Source organism: Rhinolophus ferrumequinum, chromosome 12 (assembly GCF_004115265.2).
Source record: "Rhinolophus ferrumequinum isolate MPI-CBG mRhiFer1 chromosome 12, mRhiFer1_v1.p, whole genome shotgun sequence".
NCBI lineage: Eukaryota > Metazoa > Chordata > Mammalia > Chiroptera > Rhinolophidae > Rhinolophus > Rhinolophus ferrumequinum.
The window spans coordinates 38856529-38871024 of NC_046295.1; the positions used below are offsets into that span (position 1 = coordinate 38856529).

General features: G+C 36.8%; 1 protein-coding gene across 1 annotated transcript in view; it reads right to left on the reverse strand.

Moving 5' to 3' along the window:
- Window positions 1-5664, reverse strand: part of ALDH1A1 (aldehyde dehydrogenase 1 family member A1) — a 54624-nt gene extending 48960 nt beyond the window's left edge. The window contains 1 exon segment of the mRNA XM_033123754.1: window positions 5540-5664. Within this exon segment, the coding sequence (XP_032979645.1) occupies window positions 5540-5605 (66 nt within the window). The 5' untranslated portion in view covers window positions 5606-5664.
- Between the last annotated feature and the right edge of the window lie 8832 nt (window positions 5665-14496).

A 14496-nucleotide genomic window follows, 5' to 3' on the forward strand; every position in this document is an offset into this window, starting at 1 on the left:
TTTCTGGGGGAAACAGGAAGTCAGGTCCCAAAGGAACTAGATGGTGGTCACTGTGGGTAAAGTTATAAGGTTGACCCAAAACTTTTAGACCGTTGTTTCTGGTCAACAGACCACACTTGTGTTAGCATAAGCAAACCCTCAAACGGTTAGAAATGCAAAATCTCAGGCCTACAGAATCAGAATCTGCATTTCAACAAGATCCCTAAATGACTTACTTGCACATTCAAATTCAAGAAGTCCTACTCAGAATAACTTCTCTGTAGCGGTCCACATGTTTTGGATCTGGTGCCCAAATCATCCCTCTTTTCTCATGAATCAAATTTCAACTGTCTCAATCAGAGTAAGGAATGAATGATACAAATTTAGTAATACGTGTGAAAGCACTTGTTAGAGACAATCCAGTGGGATTCAAGTACTACTGTTTTAATGTTTAGGGGGAAAAACAGAATCATATGGAAAAGTATCAGATTTGAAAGGAGAAAATTCAGAATCCAGTTCTTCTGTCTTTACCGCTGAAGAGCTGCCTGACTCCGAGCAAGTCACTTAAGATCTCTGAGCTCAGGTGTCTCAGCTCTAAAATGGGACACTAGTAACATCTTTCTTAGCTCCTTCCAGTGATTATTATGAACCTTAAATGAGATCAATAGATGAAAGCAGTTTCAAACTATGACAGGCAATTCAAGAATTTGTTTCACTTATGTTGAGAACTGAATAATTTTAGAATTCTAGGAGTCATCTTGGAAAGGGGAGGGTTTAAAAGAGACCGGACCCAGGAGCTAATAAGTGCCGGGGCACTTTCCACAAATTACCTCACTTAATTCTCACAGCCTCTTTTCAAGGTAGTTATTATTATTCCCAATTTACAGACAGGTGAACTGAAACTCAAGGAGGAAAGAAGCTTGGCCAAGATCATTGAATAAGTAGAAGAGCTGGAAATCGAGGTTGGGTTTTTCTGGTTAAGCCACCGCACCTTGCAGCTGTCAGCTATTTGTTCAACTGCTTCCAAAGTCAAAAACAAACAAAAATTGCTTCAGTCAGAAGGGAGTTAAAAGACTTCCCAATGAATGCAGGGCCGCTGCACAATCAGCTTTGTCTTGAACGTAAGTCGTGTCCTGTTTTAAGCATCCTTCAGTGGCTTCCCTTAAATAAATGTGGTCATAGCCTCTGTCTCCAGTCCCGTCTCATCCATTCTCTCCCTCCCTCATTTTACTCCAATTGTATTAGCTATTTGGTAGTTCTTTGAACATACCAAGCTCTTCTTCACACGGTCTGTGCATGTGCTGCTGCCTCTAGATCTTTGTTCTTTCTCCACTTTCCACAGCCACCTTATGCTTTGCATCCCTCAGGCTCACCTTCACTGTCCCCTCCTTTTAAAGTCCTTTCCTAAAACCTCATCAAAAGTGAGCTCTTCCCCTTATATTCCCTCAGCTTTCTGTTTTCTTCTTTTAACCTTTTTCATAATTTGTGATTAAACTACTCACTCACTTGTTTATTTTCTTACCCACACCACCCCACTCTTCCCCTTTCAAGAATATAAGCTCCATGAGGCAAGAATCTCTTAGCCTTCCTATAAGAACGAGCACAGAGCAGTCATTCAATGACTTGTTAAATAAAGGGAAGGGAAATGGGAGAAATGAGTGAAGACGAGGGTTATTTTAAAATGTATGTGGCTTGAATTTGTCTTAAGAATTTAAAAGGAGATAATGCTGCCTAGTTTGTAGTATTCAATGAATCATAACGCTTCTCTATCGAAAATATATCTTTTGGATGAAAGCTCCTGTTTCAAAAACTTTAGAAGGACTTGCATTATTTAGCATGTTTTGGGAAAGAAAGCATTCTTATTTATTTCTTCCTCTTGGTGGCCTGGGAACAGCTGAGCAGCAGGTGGTTTTCCATGGTCATGTCCCCTCCAGTAATTAGGAATGGACGAATGAAAGTCAGAATAAAGAAAGACAGAACAGGATTCTAGCAACTCCACGTCCCAAAGTAGTGATTCTGACCTTAGAGAAGTCACTTGGTGTGAGGGCTCAGACTGCGGGCACTCAGTCTAGCTTTGTCACTTACTAGCTATGTGACTTTAGGCAAGTTACTTAGCCACTCTGTTCTTCAGTTTCCTCATTTACAAAACAGAAATAGTAAACTCCTTATAAGGTTAATGTGCGGAGTAAATAAAATTATTCTACAGAACTTAAAAACAGTCATTGGCACGGAATAAACATGATGAATTTTAGTGATAATTATTTCCTGTTGTGTGTGCGTGCGTGTGTGTGTGCACATGCAGGCCTGCCTATATGTTTGTGTGAAATGTCATGAGTGGCTGATCTTTTCTAGTATAAACAAATTATTATTCAGTGAGTTAAGTTTAAGTGTTAAGTTGAACATTTTGGGGTTTGAATCCTGTCTGAGAAAACTTGCCTTCATGAATTTCCTATTTGTCTTTTTTTTTTTTTTTAAGGTAAAAAATAGTGTTGTGAAGGGAAAATGGAAAACAAAGTCACCAAATCCTATAAGAGAAAATTCTTGATCCCTGAAATCCTGGATAAACCCTTGGAACTTCACTCCAATGCGATCCTTGTCAGGTGGGGCATGACTGTGCAAGAAAGAGGGACAGAAAAACTAGAAGAGAATGAGATGAGAGGAGCACTTGTGGGAAACAGGTCTAGGGAAGGCTGAGTAAAAGGAGATTCTTGAAAATTGGAAAGAATTCAGAAAAACAAATAAGACTAGAATAGCTAATGCTAATCAGTCATTTCCCATGTGCCAGGTACAATTTCAAGTGTTTTATATGCATTAAACTCACTTAATGCTTTCATCCACCTTAGGAAATTGGTACCTTTATTATTCCCATTTTACACATAAAGAAACTGAGGCAGAGAGCAGTGATGTAGTTTACCCAATGATCACATAACTTTCAAAGAAGCTCTTCATTTAAAGGCTCAATAAAACGGATGAGTTGGCAGATGTATGATTCATTTAGAGTTGGAAAGGGGACAAATGAGGACAGAGATGGGATCCGAGTTTATGTGGATTTATAATGATGTTATTGAGGTTTTAAATTCTAAAAACCTTTGTATCATTTTAGAAAGTAATTCTTAAGTCTGATCTCTGTTTTATCCACCCCAACAAAAAAATAATCAGACTGTACTAGAGAGCAAGTCATAAAAGATAGGCAACAATGACTTCTTTTGTTTGGGTGAAAAGCAGTCTCAAGCTTGAGAGTATGTAATTCTACCATAGTTGTAATAATTTTTTGTTACTCAACCCTGCTAGTCTCTTCCCTCCACCTTGCCCCAAGGACCAATATACTTCTAGTGATAATAAAGAAGAACATTAACAGAGTAAGAGAAAAATAATACAGAGGTTAGGTGCTGGCCAGAGAAGGTAATTCCTCAGGCACTATAAAATCCTTGTTTACTTGCTTTGCAACCAGGAAACTTAGTTAATAACTGTTATTTTCCAACTCCTCTTGCAAGTGCAAATCCAATACAATTCTTCAGTGGGGCACAGTAAAAAAACGCAAAGGCATTTGAAAAAGCTCACCCATTTAGATTTAATTACATACATAACTGGTGTCCTCCCAAGTGTAAAAATGCTGTAACCAATAAATCAGACAATAAAATGCTATCTGAGCAGAACAGATTTATAGAGAAGATGTGTGAGCAATCAAAATTCACTGACTTGCATTGAATAGTCTTATCCAGAAAAGTTTTTAAATGAAAGAGGAAATAAATACTATTCTTTGAATCTTGCTTTCTTTTGGACACTTAAGTCAGTCAGGTTCCCTAAGTGTTCTTGTGTAAGGACTTTAACGAGAACAGGAGATTTCAATCTTAGAAACTTCTCTCTGTGTTAAAGGATCACTAGATCTGTGTTTGTATGTTAGATTTTAACTATCTCATTTTTCTATGATAGTACTGTTTCTTACACGCTTAATTATTAACTACTAAATGAGCTTAAGTAGAAAGTATTTCACATTAAAGCTTTCTTGAGATGTACATACAAGGAAAACTGTAAAACTCCTGCAAAGCCAAATTTTTAAAAATGTAACGTTCAGACGACTAAATATCTTCCCAGGTAGTATCATAAGGAAAAAATTTAAAAAGACCCTTTGTAACAATAGTACTGGGATAATTCAATCATTGCCAACGATGTGAATCTTTATGAAATGCACTTTAAAATGTGCCTGTTTGGATTGAAATTTCTTGTGAATGACCAACTTGGAATAAGAAAGTTGGGAAGGCTAAACTCTTGTCATCTTTTGGGCATACTTTTGCCAAGTGTATGTTGTTGGATGGCATGGACTCACCACATGTTTATGTTTCCATTTGGAATACAATTAAATGGAAAACATGTTTTCCCTTCTAATAAAACCTTGTGAAAATAATACATTAGTACACTTTATAGCTGCTGGTCAACCATGTTAAAGGAAAAATCTGATCTCTGCAGATACTTTCCTAAGGAAAAGAGCCAGTCAGCTGAGCAACTTCCTTATTTTTTGTGCATATGAAAATAAAAATGTAACCAATTTTAGGATTACAAAACCATCCACGGTTAAGTAAGGGATATAGAAGTAATAGCAAAGTTCTTAGTCTATCATTAAATTGTAATGCTCTTGATTTTTCATTGGCTAATTCAGAAAGCAAAATGGCTCTCCCTGAGTTGAAATTGTTCCTTTCTTACCTTACTTTCTCCATCACACCATAAAGCAAACTTTAAGTGATTTTGTTAGACCAGTTTTGTTTCGTTTATTTTATTTGTTTGGGGTTCTAGGTTCTGACAGGAAAGCAGGTACATAACAGTGTAAACAGGCAAAGTTCAGAGATACTCTTGGCTGACTCAAACAAATCCATTTCCTCATTCTACCTAGTTGTGGATTTTTAAGTCTGGGTCTGGCTCCTGCTCTTGTTTCTCCATTTATTTATCAGTTAACAATTATACAACTGCTCCAATGGCAACAAACATGGCTGATAAAATAAATAAGAATGCTTTCTTTCCCCAGATATGCTAAATAATGCCAAATCTATTTGACATTCTTGAAACAGAAGCTTTCGTCCAATATTCAGATTTAGGTCCTTCAATTTTGACATTTATTAAACATATGGAAAGATCGTGTTACTTCAGCACTTCAGCATGCTCTGTTTGTCTGTTTTTAAAATCATTTCCCACTTGTTTGGCTCTTTCTAGTAAGTTTCTCTAGCAAGTATCTGCCTCTTTTATCATACATTCTGGGCTATGCTGACCTTAATAGAACTGCTTAGTAAAATCCACTGACTCCTGGCACAAGAACCTTTCACACAGAAGAGAATGCCTTTCACTTAAAAATATTTTTAAGAAATAAATTTATGAAAAGTTGCCAGATGAGATTTAGAATTCATTATGTGATCAAGACACTAAACCCAGAACTGCATTTTGCAAGCCTTTTATTTTTGTATTTACAAAGGGCTCTTCACACAAGTTTACTTAAATTGACCTTTTATGCTTTATATAAATGTAATTTTTAAAAGCCTGAGGCAAAGCAGCAAATAGAAATTATACTAACCTTGGTATATTGAAACTTCAAGTTGGTCAGTGGGCCAGGTAAATCTGGCATGCCTGAGGACGACATTTCTGGTTCGGCTCCTAAAATACAGGTGACAGGCTCAGCGATTTAGTTCTGATAGAGCACTTGGTTTTATTTGTTCCTTTTTATCCACACGGGCTAAGGTTTATTTGCATACTGGGATATGATTGGATGAACAAACTGGGAGCAAAAAGAAAACGACACTACTTATTTGTAACACCTAGTGCAGGAAGCCCTTGACTTTAAAGTTAAATCCTTAAGAAACCAGTGCTCCAGCACTGAAGCTGCATCTGGAGACAGGGCACTATTTGCAGACGAATTAATTTACAAAGCCGAAACCTGTGATAAGGGTACACAGCGCAGCTGTTCTGGCCACTAAGGCCAGTTATTATTTTTTTGGCTTTTCATGCTTTTCATGCTTCTGTGAAACTTTTCATTCTCCGGCAGACTTGGAATCAGAGAATTTGAGAATTGAAAAAGAGTCTAAATGGGTGCTTGTTCTCAGTAGAAGCTGGTGAGGAGAGGACCCTGGCCAGGTGTCTTCAGGACTATGCTGTCAGGGAAGCAGGGTGCTGTGGGGGGAAAGAAAGACCCTTTATCGAGACCCTACCCCAAGTCAGCTATAAAAAACATCATACCAATCAAGTGTATTTTAAGTGTGGCTAGGTAGACCTACTGAAATTTCAGAAGCTCTAAATGATCTTTACTTTATCTATGGGAACAGAAAAGTCAGGAGGATTTTTAGGGGACTCAGTGCACTGTCACTCACAGTCACCACAGTAGCAATATGGCAATATCGTCTGTTAAAACATTTAAAATGAAGTAACCTCTGGTTTTGGAAGTTGGCTGTATTTGTCAATCCTTGATACAGGCAATTTACAAAGAGTGAATTTAAACAGGACTCTCAAGTAACTCAGATTCTTAAAATTAGATTAATATTTTAAGCTGTGAACATTCAAAAAGGACAAATTTTAACTGTACTACTCCCATATTAGGGACAATACTTTATTATATTGAAGCTCCAGCAAAAGTTGCAGTAAGAACAAGGTAGAAAACTTTGGATGCTCTTAATTCTAATTACTAAGAATTAAGAACATTTTTTTTTTCCCAGTGAAAATTGCCAGGTTCCCCAGATATGGGAATTAGGTAGGGAAATGAAGGCTTATTGAAGGGTTACTCCAAATCAGGTTCTGGTGGTGGCTTTCTCTTTCCATCCTTACTTGGTTCCCCATTTTACAGACAGAGAGTAAGTTGCTTGCTTATGATCTAGTAACTGCAAGACGAGAATTTCATTCCCAGAGAATTGTCTGTTTTGATTCTCAAAATGAATAGTCACCCTCACAGCAATTAAATTTTGCCATTTATTCATCTAAGACAGAAGTCAGCAAACTTTCCGTGAAGTGGGACAGATAATATTGTCTGCTTTCTAGGCCAGGTGGTTTCTGTTGTAACTTACTTGACTCCACATGAAAGGAAGTATTGACAATAAATACATGAATGGGTGTAGGTGTTTTCCAATACAATTTTATTGACAAAAACAGGAGGCAGGCCAGATCAGGCTCATGGTCCAGCCCCCTCGACTCTAAGGCAACTGTCCTCAAGGTCCTTACCTTCCCTGTGCCTCATCCTTAAAGACCAGATGGAACATTCTGTGTTATGTCAACATTATTTTTTCTCTCTTTCTCTTACCCTCTCTTGTTCTCAATTTAATTCTCTGTGGAAAACAGAATTGTTTTCTCTTTTAAAAATGTGTTTTGAGTTAAATGCACAATTGCACCACAGCTGTTACATAACTTGTGGATTGGTGCTCCAGCCATGCCCAGACAGCTGTGTTTTGCTGCTTTCTTCTGCTCTCAGCATAGCAGTTCTTTGTGGATTCAAACACTGGTTTATTTGATGTCCAGGCAGTGAAAGCTTGAAGCTTCATAACACACTTGGAATGTCATCTCACTACTTTTATATGTTCACTCTTGGTCATATTTTATTAAATAATTACATAAGAACAGGTCTCTTTATATCAGACATTACTGAATGTAGGTAAAAGGAGCAGCTTTGGGAACAGGTTACCACACCTATCCATTTAATTTCAACAAATATTTACCGAGTATCTTTTATGGGTAAAGCATTGTGATTAGACTATCAGGACGCTTTAACCTTAATCTTTCTCAAAGGGCAGATCTTTCCTGCCCAGAAACCACAGGGCCTGAGATCTCTATTTTTGAGGTAAGTTTTGTCCTGCCTTTAGAATTGTCTTGAAGAATACCGTTTCCCAAAAAATAAGACCTAGCCGGAAATCAGCTCTAATGCGTTTTTTGGAGTAAAAATTGATATAAGACCTGGTCTTATATTATATGAGAATGAGTCTTATATTATAGTAAAATAAGACCACATATTATATTATATATTATATTATATTATAAAAGACCGGGTCTTATATTAATTTTTGTTCCAAAAGACGCTGATTTCCGGCTAGGTCTTATTTTCAGGGAAACACTGTAGTATCTTCCTGGGAATGGTTGCATGTGTAAAAGGCTTTATCAGACCTCTTCCTTCCCTTACAGGGGAAAATGGCTTTGATGAGAGCAAGGAGCCAAGGAGGCACACCTCAAGACTGGAACTAGGGTTGTGTATTTTTATTGTACGCCAGTGTTATGCCACAGAGGAGGGGCTGGAACTTTAACTTGGGAGTAATAGGCAAAGGACATTTAATCTAACCTTTCCTTCTTTCTAACCTAACTGGTTTCCTTCATGGAAGAAGATAATTTCACACAAACACACACGTGCCTGTGTAATGGTAAAAGCACAGTTTATTTTTTCTTGAATCTGACTTCTTCCAGTCCTTTGTGAAAACTGTCATTATACCGAGAAACATATAGACCATGACTTCAACCATCGCTGAATCTACTCTCTCATTTTACAACGAATCTTTCCAGATCTCCATTGATGCCTCAGTCTCTGAAAAGATAACCTTCTACCCATGTGAGTAACTGAAATAAAAACCATTCAAATTTGTTAACAAACTTAATTGTATGGTGAAATACAATTAGCTTCTTTTCACATTTTTTAATTTCAAAATCCAGGATCAATTTTTTTAGCGATAAACCTCTTTTGCTCAGTGACACTCTTCCCTCCCCCAGCTCTTCAGTGTTGCCTTAAGCATGGCTGGGTGAGTCTGCCAGTTGGTTAACCCAGGAATGGACATATCCCTTTGCTTTTGATTATTGCAATTTTAGCAGACACCACATTGCTCGTATGCCTATTTGGGTTTTAATAATTTAGAAAATGTGGATCTTGTGTGGGGTGAGAGAATCTGTGCTCGACTGGCAAGCTGGTGTTAAAAATGGAGGTGAAAGGCAGCATTTGAGTATGTGAATATATGTGTCTGTGGGCTAATTTCTGTTCATCTGCAATTCTCCAATTAGCAAAATTTCCTCACCTCTAATTTCTCCAGCTTTTCACATATCCTATCATTGTCTTCTCTTTGTCTTGCATTACTATCTTATACGATAAAATCAGGACATAATTAGTGATGTCACTAAAAAAACCAGTAGATTAAAGCCTCTATAATTATTTTAGTTCAAATAGGTTTTTGTTAAACTTTATGGGCCAAAGCTGTTTCTTGAAACTGGGTCTACTGCTGGAATGTGAAGTAACTTTGCATAAGTAGTGTTCACAGTGTGTTTGTTTCCTCAAACTGGAGAGAGAAATTAAAGACACTAAAAACATTTTTGAGGTAATCTGATTATAGACTATATTGAGATTTTTATGATTTTCCCCATATATATATATATATATTTTTTACAGTTGTCTTATTCACAGATTAAACAGCAATGTGCTTAGCAACTTGATGAGATTGAGTGTTTGCATAGCACTCAGTTTAGTTTTCATAGAAATGACTATCCTTTCCTCCTAGTAAATCTATAATTTAAATAAGATTTAATTCAATCATGTCATTGAAGTACAAGGTTCACGTGAATGATCAGGATTTAGAGCAAAGAGATTTGACTATTGGTAAACAGAGGAAACTGTGCCCTATGCTAAGCCATTGACATGAGTATAGTACTAACGTTTTTTCGCTTTTCAGTAGTTTTTTTATTTTTAAAAAACTTGTTGAAGTCAAATATACCATACACAGAAAACTGCAAGAATCATAGTGTACATCTCAATAAATAGTCGTAAAATGAACAAAACAAAATTACCACCACTCAGGTCAAGGACTAGAACAATGTCGTCACCCCCTGACCCACTGTGCACCTCCTTCCCATCACTAGCCTCTTCTTCCTCACCCTAAATTACCAATATCCTCATTTTTAGTGCCATGCATTCTTTTCCCCTGATTTTGAACTTGATGTAACAAATCATAGATGTTTTTACAAAGGAAATTAGAGGTGCAAGTTAATATGACAAGTGAGTTAAATTGTGGTTGGAGGAGAAGAAAATTTCACAGAGGGTATGCCCCACCCCAATGTACCCCAGTAAACGTAAATAATACATGCAAAAAAATGAGCATTTTCAGGAGCAGAGGGACACTTTTTCATCCCAATCACAGTACTTATAAAAGTGCAGAGAAGTGGCCTTTTTCCTACAGTGTTGGTCACAGCTTAACAGCACCTGGCAAATCGTATCAAAATGTCACAAATATTCAAACCTTTGATCCAGTTATTCTACTTCCAGAAATTTAAAGAAAATATCAAATATGTGTAAGTATGAACAAGTATCTTTAATATAATATTATTTATAAAATAGAAAAATACCAAATGGTTAGATAAATTATGATTTAGCAAACAAATAAACAAAACCCCTAAATACTTAAGAAAGGACCAGGTAAACTTTTGTGATCTATTATAAATGAATAAGAAAAACAGCTTATAAACCTGTGTGTAGGTATATTAATAAATTGTGCTCTTCTCAGTATTTGGCCCAAATCTGCAGTTTGGCTTTGATCTCAGCCTTAGCATTTGGAAAGCTAATAGCTGAATTTAGTATCATTTGCGGCATCCTTAATTTATGCATGATTAAAACTCATGTGATAAACTTGGTGATATTTATATAATTTCCCCAGGTTAAATAATGGCCCCCAAAGATAGTCCTGGAACTGGTGAATGTTACCTTACATGGCAAAGGAAAGTTTTCAGATATGATTAAATTAAGGATTTCGAGATGCAAGATTATCCTGGATTCTCAGGGTGGGCCTTAAATGCAATCACAAGTGCCCTCATAAGATGGAAGCAAAGGAGATTTGACTACAGAAGCAGAAGGCAATGTGACCACTGAAGCTGCTAGCTTTGACTATGGAGAAAGGGGCCAGGACCAAGGAATACAAGGAATGCAGCTCTAGAAGCTGAAAAATACAAGAAAATGGATTCTCTCCTACAGCCTCTGGAGGGAGCAGGGCCAGCCCACCCCTTTGATGTTGGCCAATGAAACTGATTTCAGACCTCTGTAAAAATCTAAGAGAATAAATGTGTGCTATTTTAAATCACCAAGTTTGTGGTAATTTGTTCCAGCAGCCATATGAACCAAGCACACTATTAATGAAAATACAAGTTCAGGGACATCACAAGATACATGCTGTCACTAATTACTCACCAGTCATTCTACATTGTTGTTCAGGCTTATTGTTAATGTCTAAATAGCCATGTTCAGATCAAGGAAAGACTTGGACCTGTACCTTGGAATAAAAACTGCTCAGGTGCCTGACATCTTGAAAATCTTCCAGTTTCAGTTGCACTATAAATGGGTATTTACTCAATTGCAAAAGTAAAATGCAATAGATAATGACATTTGTGAAAGCTATTCATTTTTCAAATAATTATTTTATTTGGACAATATCAAACTTGGTTTGCATTTGCTTGCTTGGATTTGTTCCCACCTTTTAAAGTTATACATACACACCTGAATCTGTGACTACAATCCAAATTTATCTTCCAGATCCTGGCTTTACATTGCAGTTGCTTGGGTACTTGACTCAAATGGGGTGGCAAACTTGAGAGCCCACCTATTTGTTTCATGAAGACCATAAAAATTAGAAAAAGTTACATAAATTTCCAGATTTTAACTTAAATATCGGAAGATCTGAAGAGTGGTTTTAGCCTGCCTACCTATTGGGAATATCTAGGTAATGAAAACAAAACAGATTCTGATTCAATGGGAGTGGTTGGAGCCCTGGTATTGGTAGGCACTTAAAGCTCCTCGGGTAATTCTAACATGTGATCAGCTGTCAGACCACTGAAGCTGTTCTGACTCCATTTCCTCATGGTGCATCCAACCGATGTTGAGTAGAACAGGTGCTCAAAGCTATGACCACATCACCTGGAAAGGTTTTAGAAATGCAAAATCTCGGGCTGTCTCAGTCCTACTGAATCAGAATCGCTAGAGAGGGGGCCCAGCAATCTGTGTATTAATGAGCCCTCCAGATGATTCTGAGTCAAGTTCAAGTTTGAGAATTACTGTACTACAACATCGACCCAACCTCTCTTTGTTATTTGGTCCAGCTGGTGTTCACTCAATTAAGTTAACAACCTACTTCCTTGCTTTGTATTTTAACATCCAGTGTTTCCTTTATCCCGTTTTCTTTAGGTTTGTTCTGTTCTTTTTCTAACCTCTGACACGTAGATAATTTGATTTTCAGTTTTTCTTTTTTCATTTAAAGCTCTAAATCTCTCTCTAAGCAAGTCGTTAGCATCACCTACAAGTTTGCATTTAAGTATTTTCATTTATACTCGATTCAAAACACTTTTTAATTGTCATTGTAACTTCTTCCTTGATTTGCATTTCTTAATTTCTCTGTTGGTAGGCAATAAGCAATCCTCAAATCATTGTAGCTTACATTAGTCCGGCTATATTTTTATTTGTTCACAAATTTGGCATTCCTAATCTTCCCAGTGAATTACTTTTATTGTTATAAAATGTTCCTGTTTATATCTGCTTTTTGCCTCAAAGTGTCTTTTGTCTGATAAATTATACCTAGAATAGCTTTTCTTTGGGTTGAGGTTTGCATAATATATCTTCTTCCATCTTCTAATTTTCAATCTCTGTATGTATTTCATATGTCTCTTTAAATGGTCTGTAGTTGGGTTTTATTTATGCAGTCTAACAAATTTTGTCTTTTTTTTTTTTTTTGAAATTTATTGGGGTGACAATTGTTAGTAAAATTACATAGATTTCAGGTGTGCAATTCTGTATCACATCATCTATAAATTACATTGTGTGTTCACCACCAAGAGTCAGTTCTCCTTCCATCACCATATATTTGATCCCCCTTACCCTCATCTCCCACCCCCCAACCCCCTTACCCTCTGGTAACCACTAAATTACGTTCCCCAGATTAATTTTCAAACCCCGTGGCCATCCTGTGGTCACCGACTGCCCTTCAATCCCTTCACCCGCCCCCCCCCCCCGCCCCTCTAGCAATCCTCAGTTTTTCCTCTTTGTCTCCAACACTGTTTCTGGTTAGTTCATTCACTTATTCTTTTCTTTAGATTCCGCAAATAAGTGAGATCATACGGTACTTATCTTTCTCTGTCTGACTTATTTCACTTAACATATTTTGTCTTTTAATTGAATTTTTTACTTTATTGACATGTAATGTACTGATAAATTTATGTATAAAAATTCTACCATCTTATTAAATATTCTATTAATTTTACCTGCTCTATTTTTATCTCCTTACTTGCTTTTTCAAAGTTGATTTTAAATTAAGATTTTAATTTTAAAATTAAACTAAACTAAATTTTAGTTTTACATTTAGAGTAAATTTATTTTAAAATTTTAATTATTTGCTTGGGATTTACATGCTGTTTTTACTAATATTTTAATGGTTATTCTAGAAATTACATGAAGTTTTTCACTTATAAAGTCTAAAATTAATTTGAACTTTTACTCCTTTTCTTAGCTAATCCAAATACCTTAGAACACATTTTTTTTTTTAAGTTTATTGGGGTGACAATTGTTAGTAAAATTACATAGATTTCAGGTATACAATTCTGTATTACATCATCTATAAATCCCATTGTGTGTTCACCACCCAGAGTCAGTTCTCCTTCCATCACCATATATTTGATCCCCCTTACCCTCATCTCCAATCCCCCTCCCCCCTTACCCTCTGGTAACCACTAAACTATTGTCTGTGTCTATCAGTTTTTGTTTCTCATTTGTTTGTCTTGTTCTTTTGTTGTTTTTGGTTTATACTCCTCCCAATATACCGTGTTTCCCCGACAATAAGACCTAACCACAAAGTAAGCCCTAGCATGATTTTTCAGGATGACATCCCCTGAACATAAGCCCTAATGCGTCTTTTGGAACGCAACTTAACATAAGACCTGGTCTTATTTTTGGGGAAACACGGTACATGTGATTGTTGGTAGATGTTGATTTAAATGTTTTTGTGCATGTTACTATTACTGGATATTCTCTTTGCCATCCCAGATCTATTCATCTCTTTGACGCATGACCTGGGACGGTTTGCTCTCTGGCTTCTGGTTGGTTCAACCAATAGGAAAGGGAGAGAGGTGCTGATAGGAGATTAGACTGTAAGAGGAGAGGAAGACCAGGATAATTCCTCCCTTGCTTGTTTCATGTCTGAGTGGCACTCTGGCAGGCCTTTGACAGCTGCGTCTTTCCTCTATGACTGCAAGCCCTGTTTCTCACTGCAGTTTTTTTGGCTCCTACAACTCCAGTATTCACTGGATCCTTCAAGCTTTCAGTAGTGGTAACTGTTTCTCACCTAGGCAAACTCTGTGTTCTTCAGTACCACTTGTGGCTTGCCCACACTTCTGTAAAAAGTTCCTTCATTAAATCATCTTCAAAACTCCATGCAGGTGTGCCTTCTGTTTCTTTTACTGTGACCTTCATGTTATTTCTTTAGAATTTCAGGTGCATCTTTTTTGGGTGGCGGTTCTCTATGATTAGTTATGTATAATAATATAATAATCACC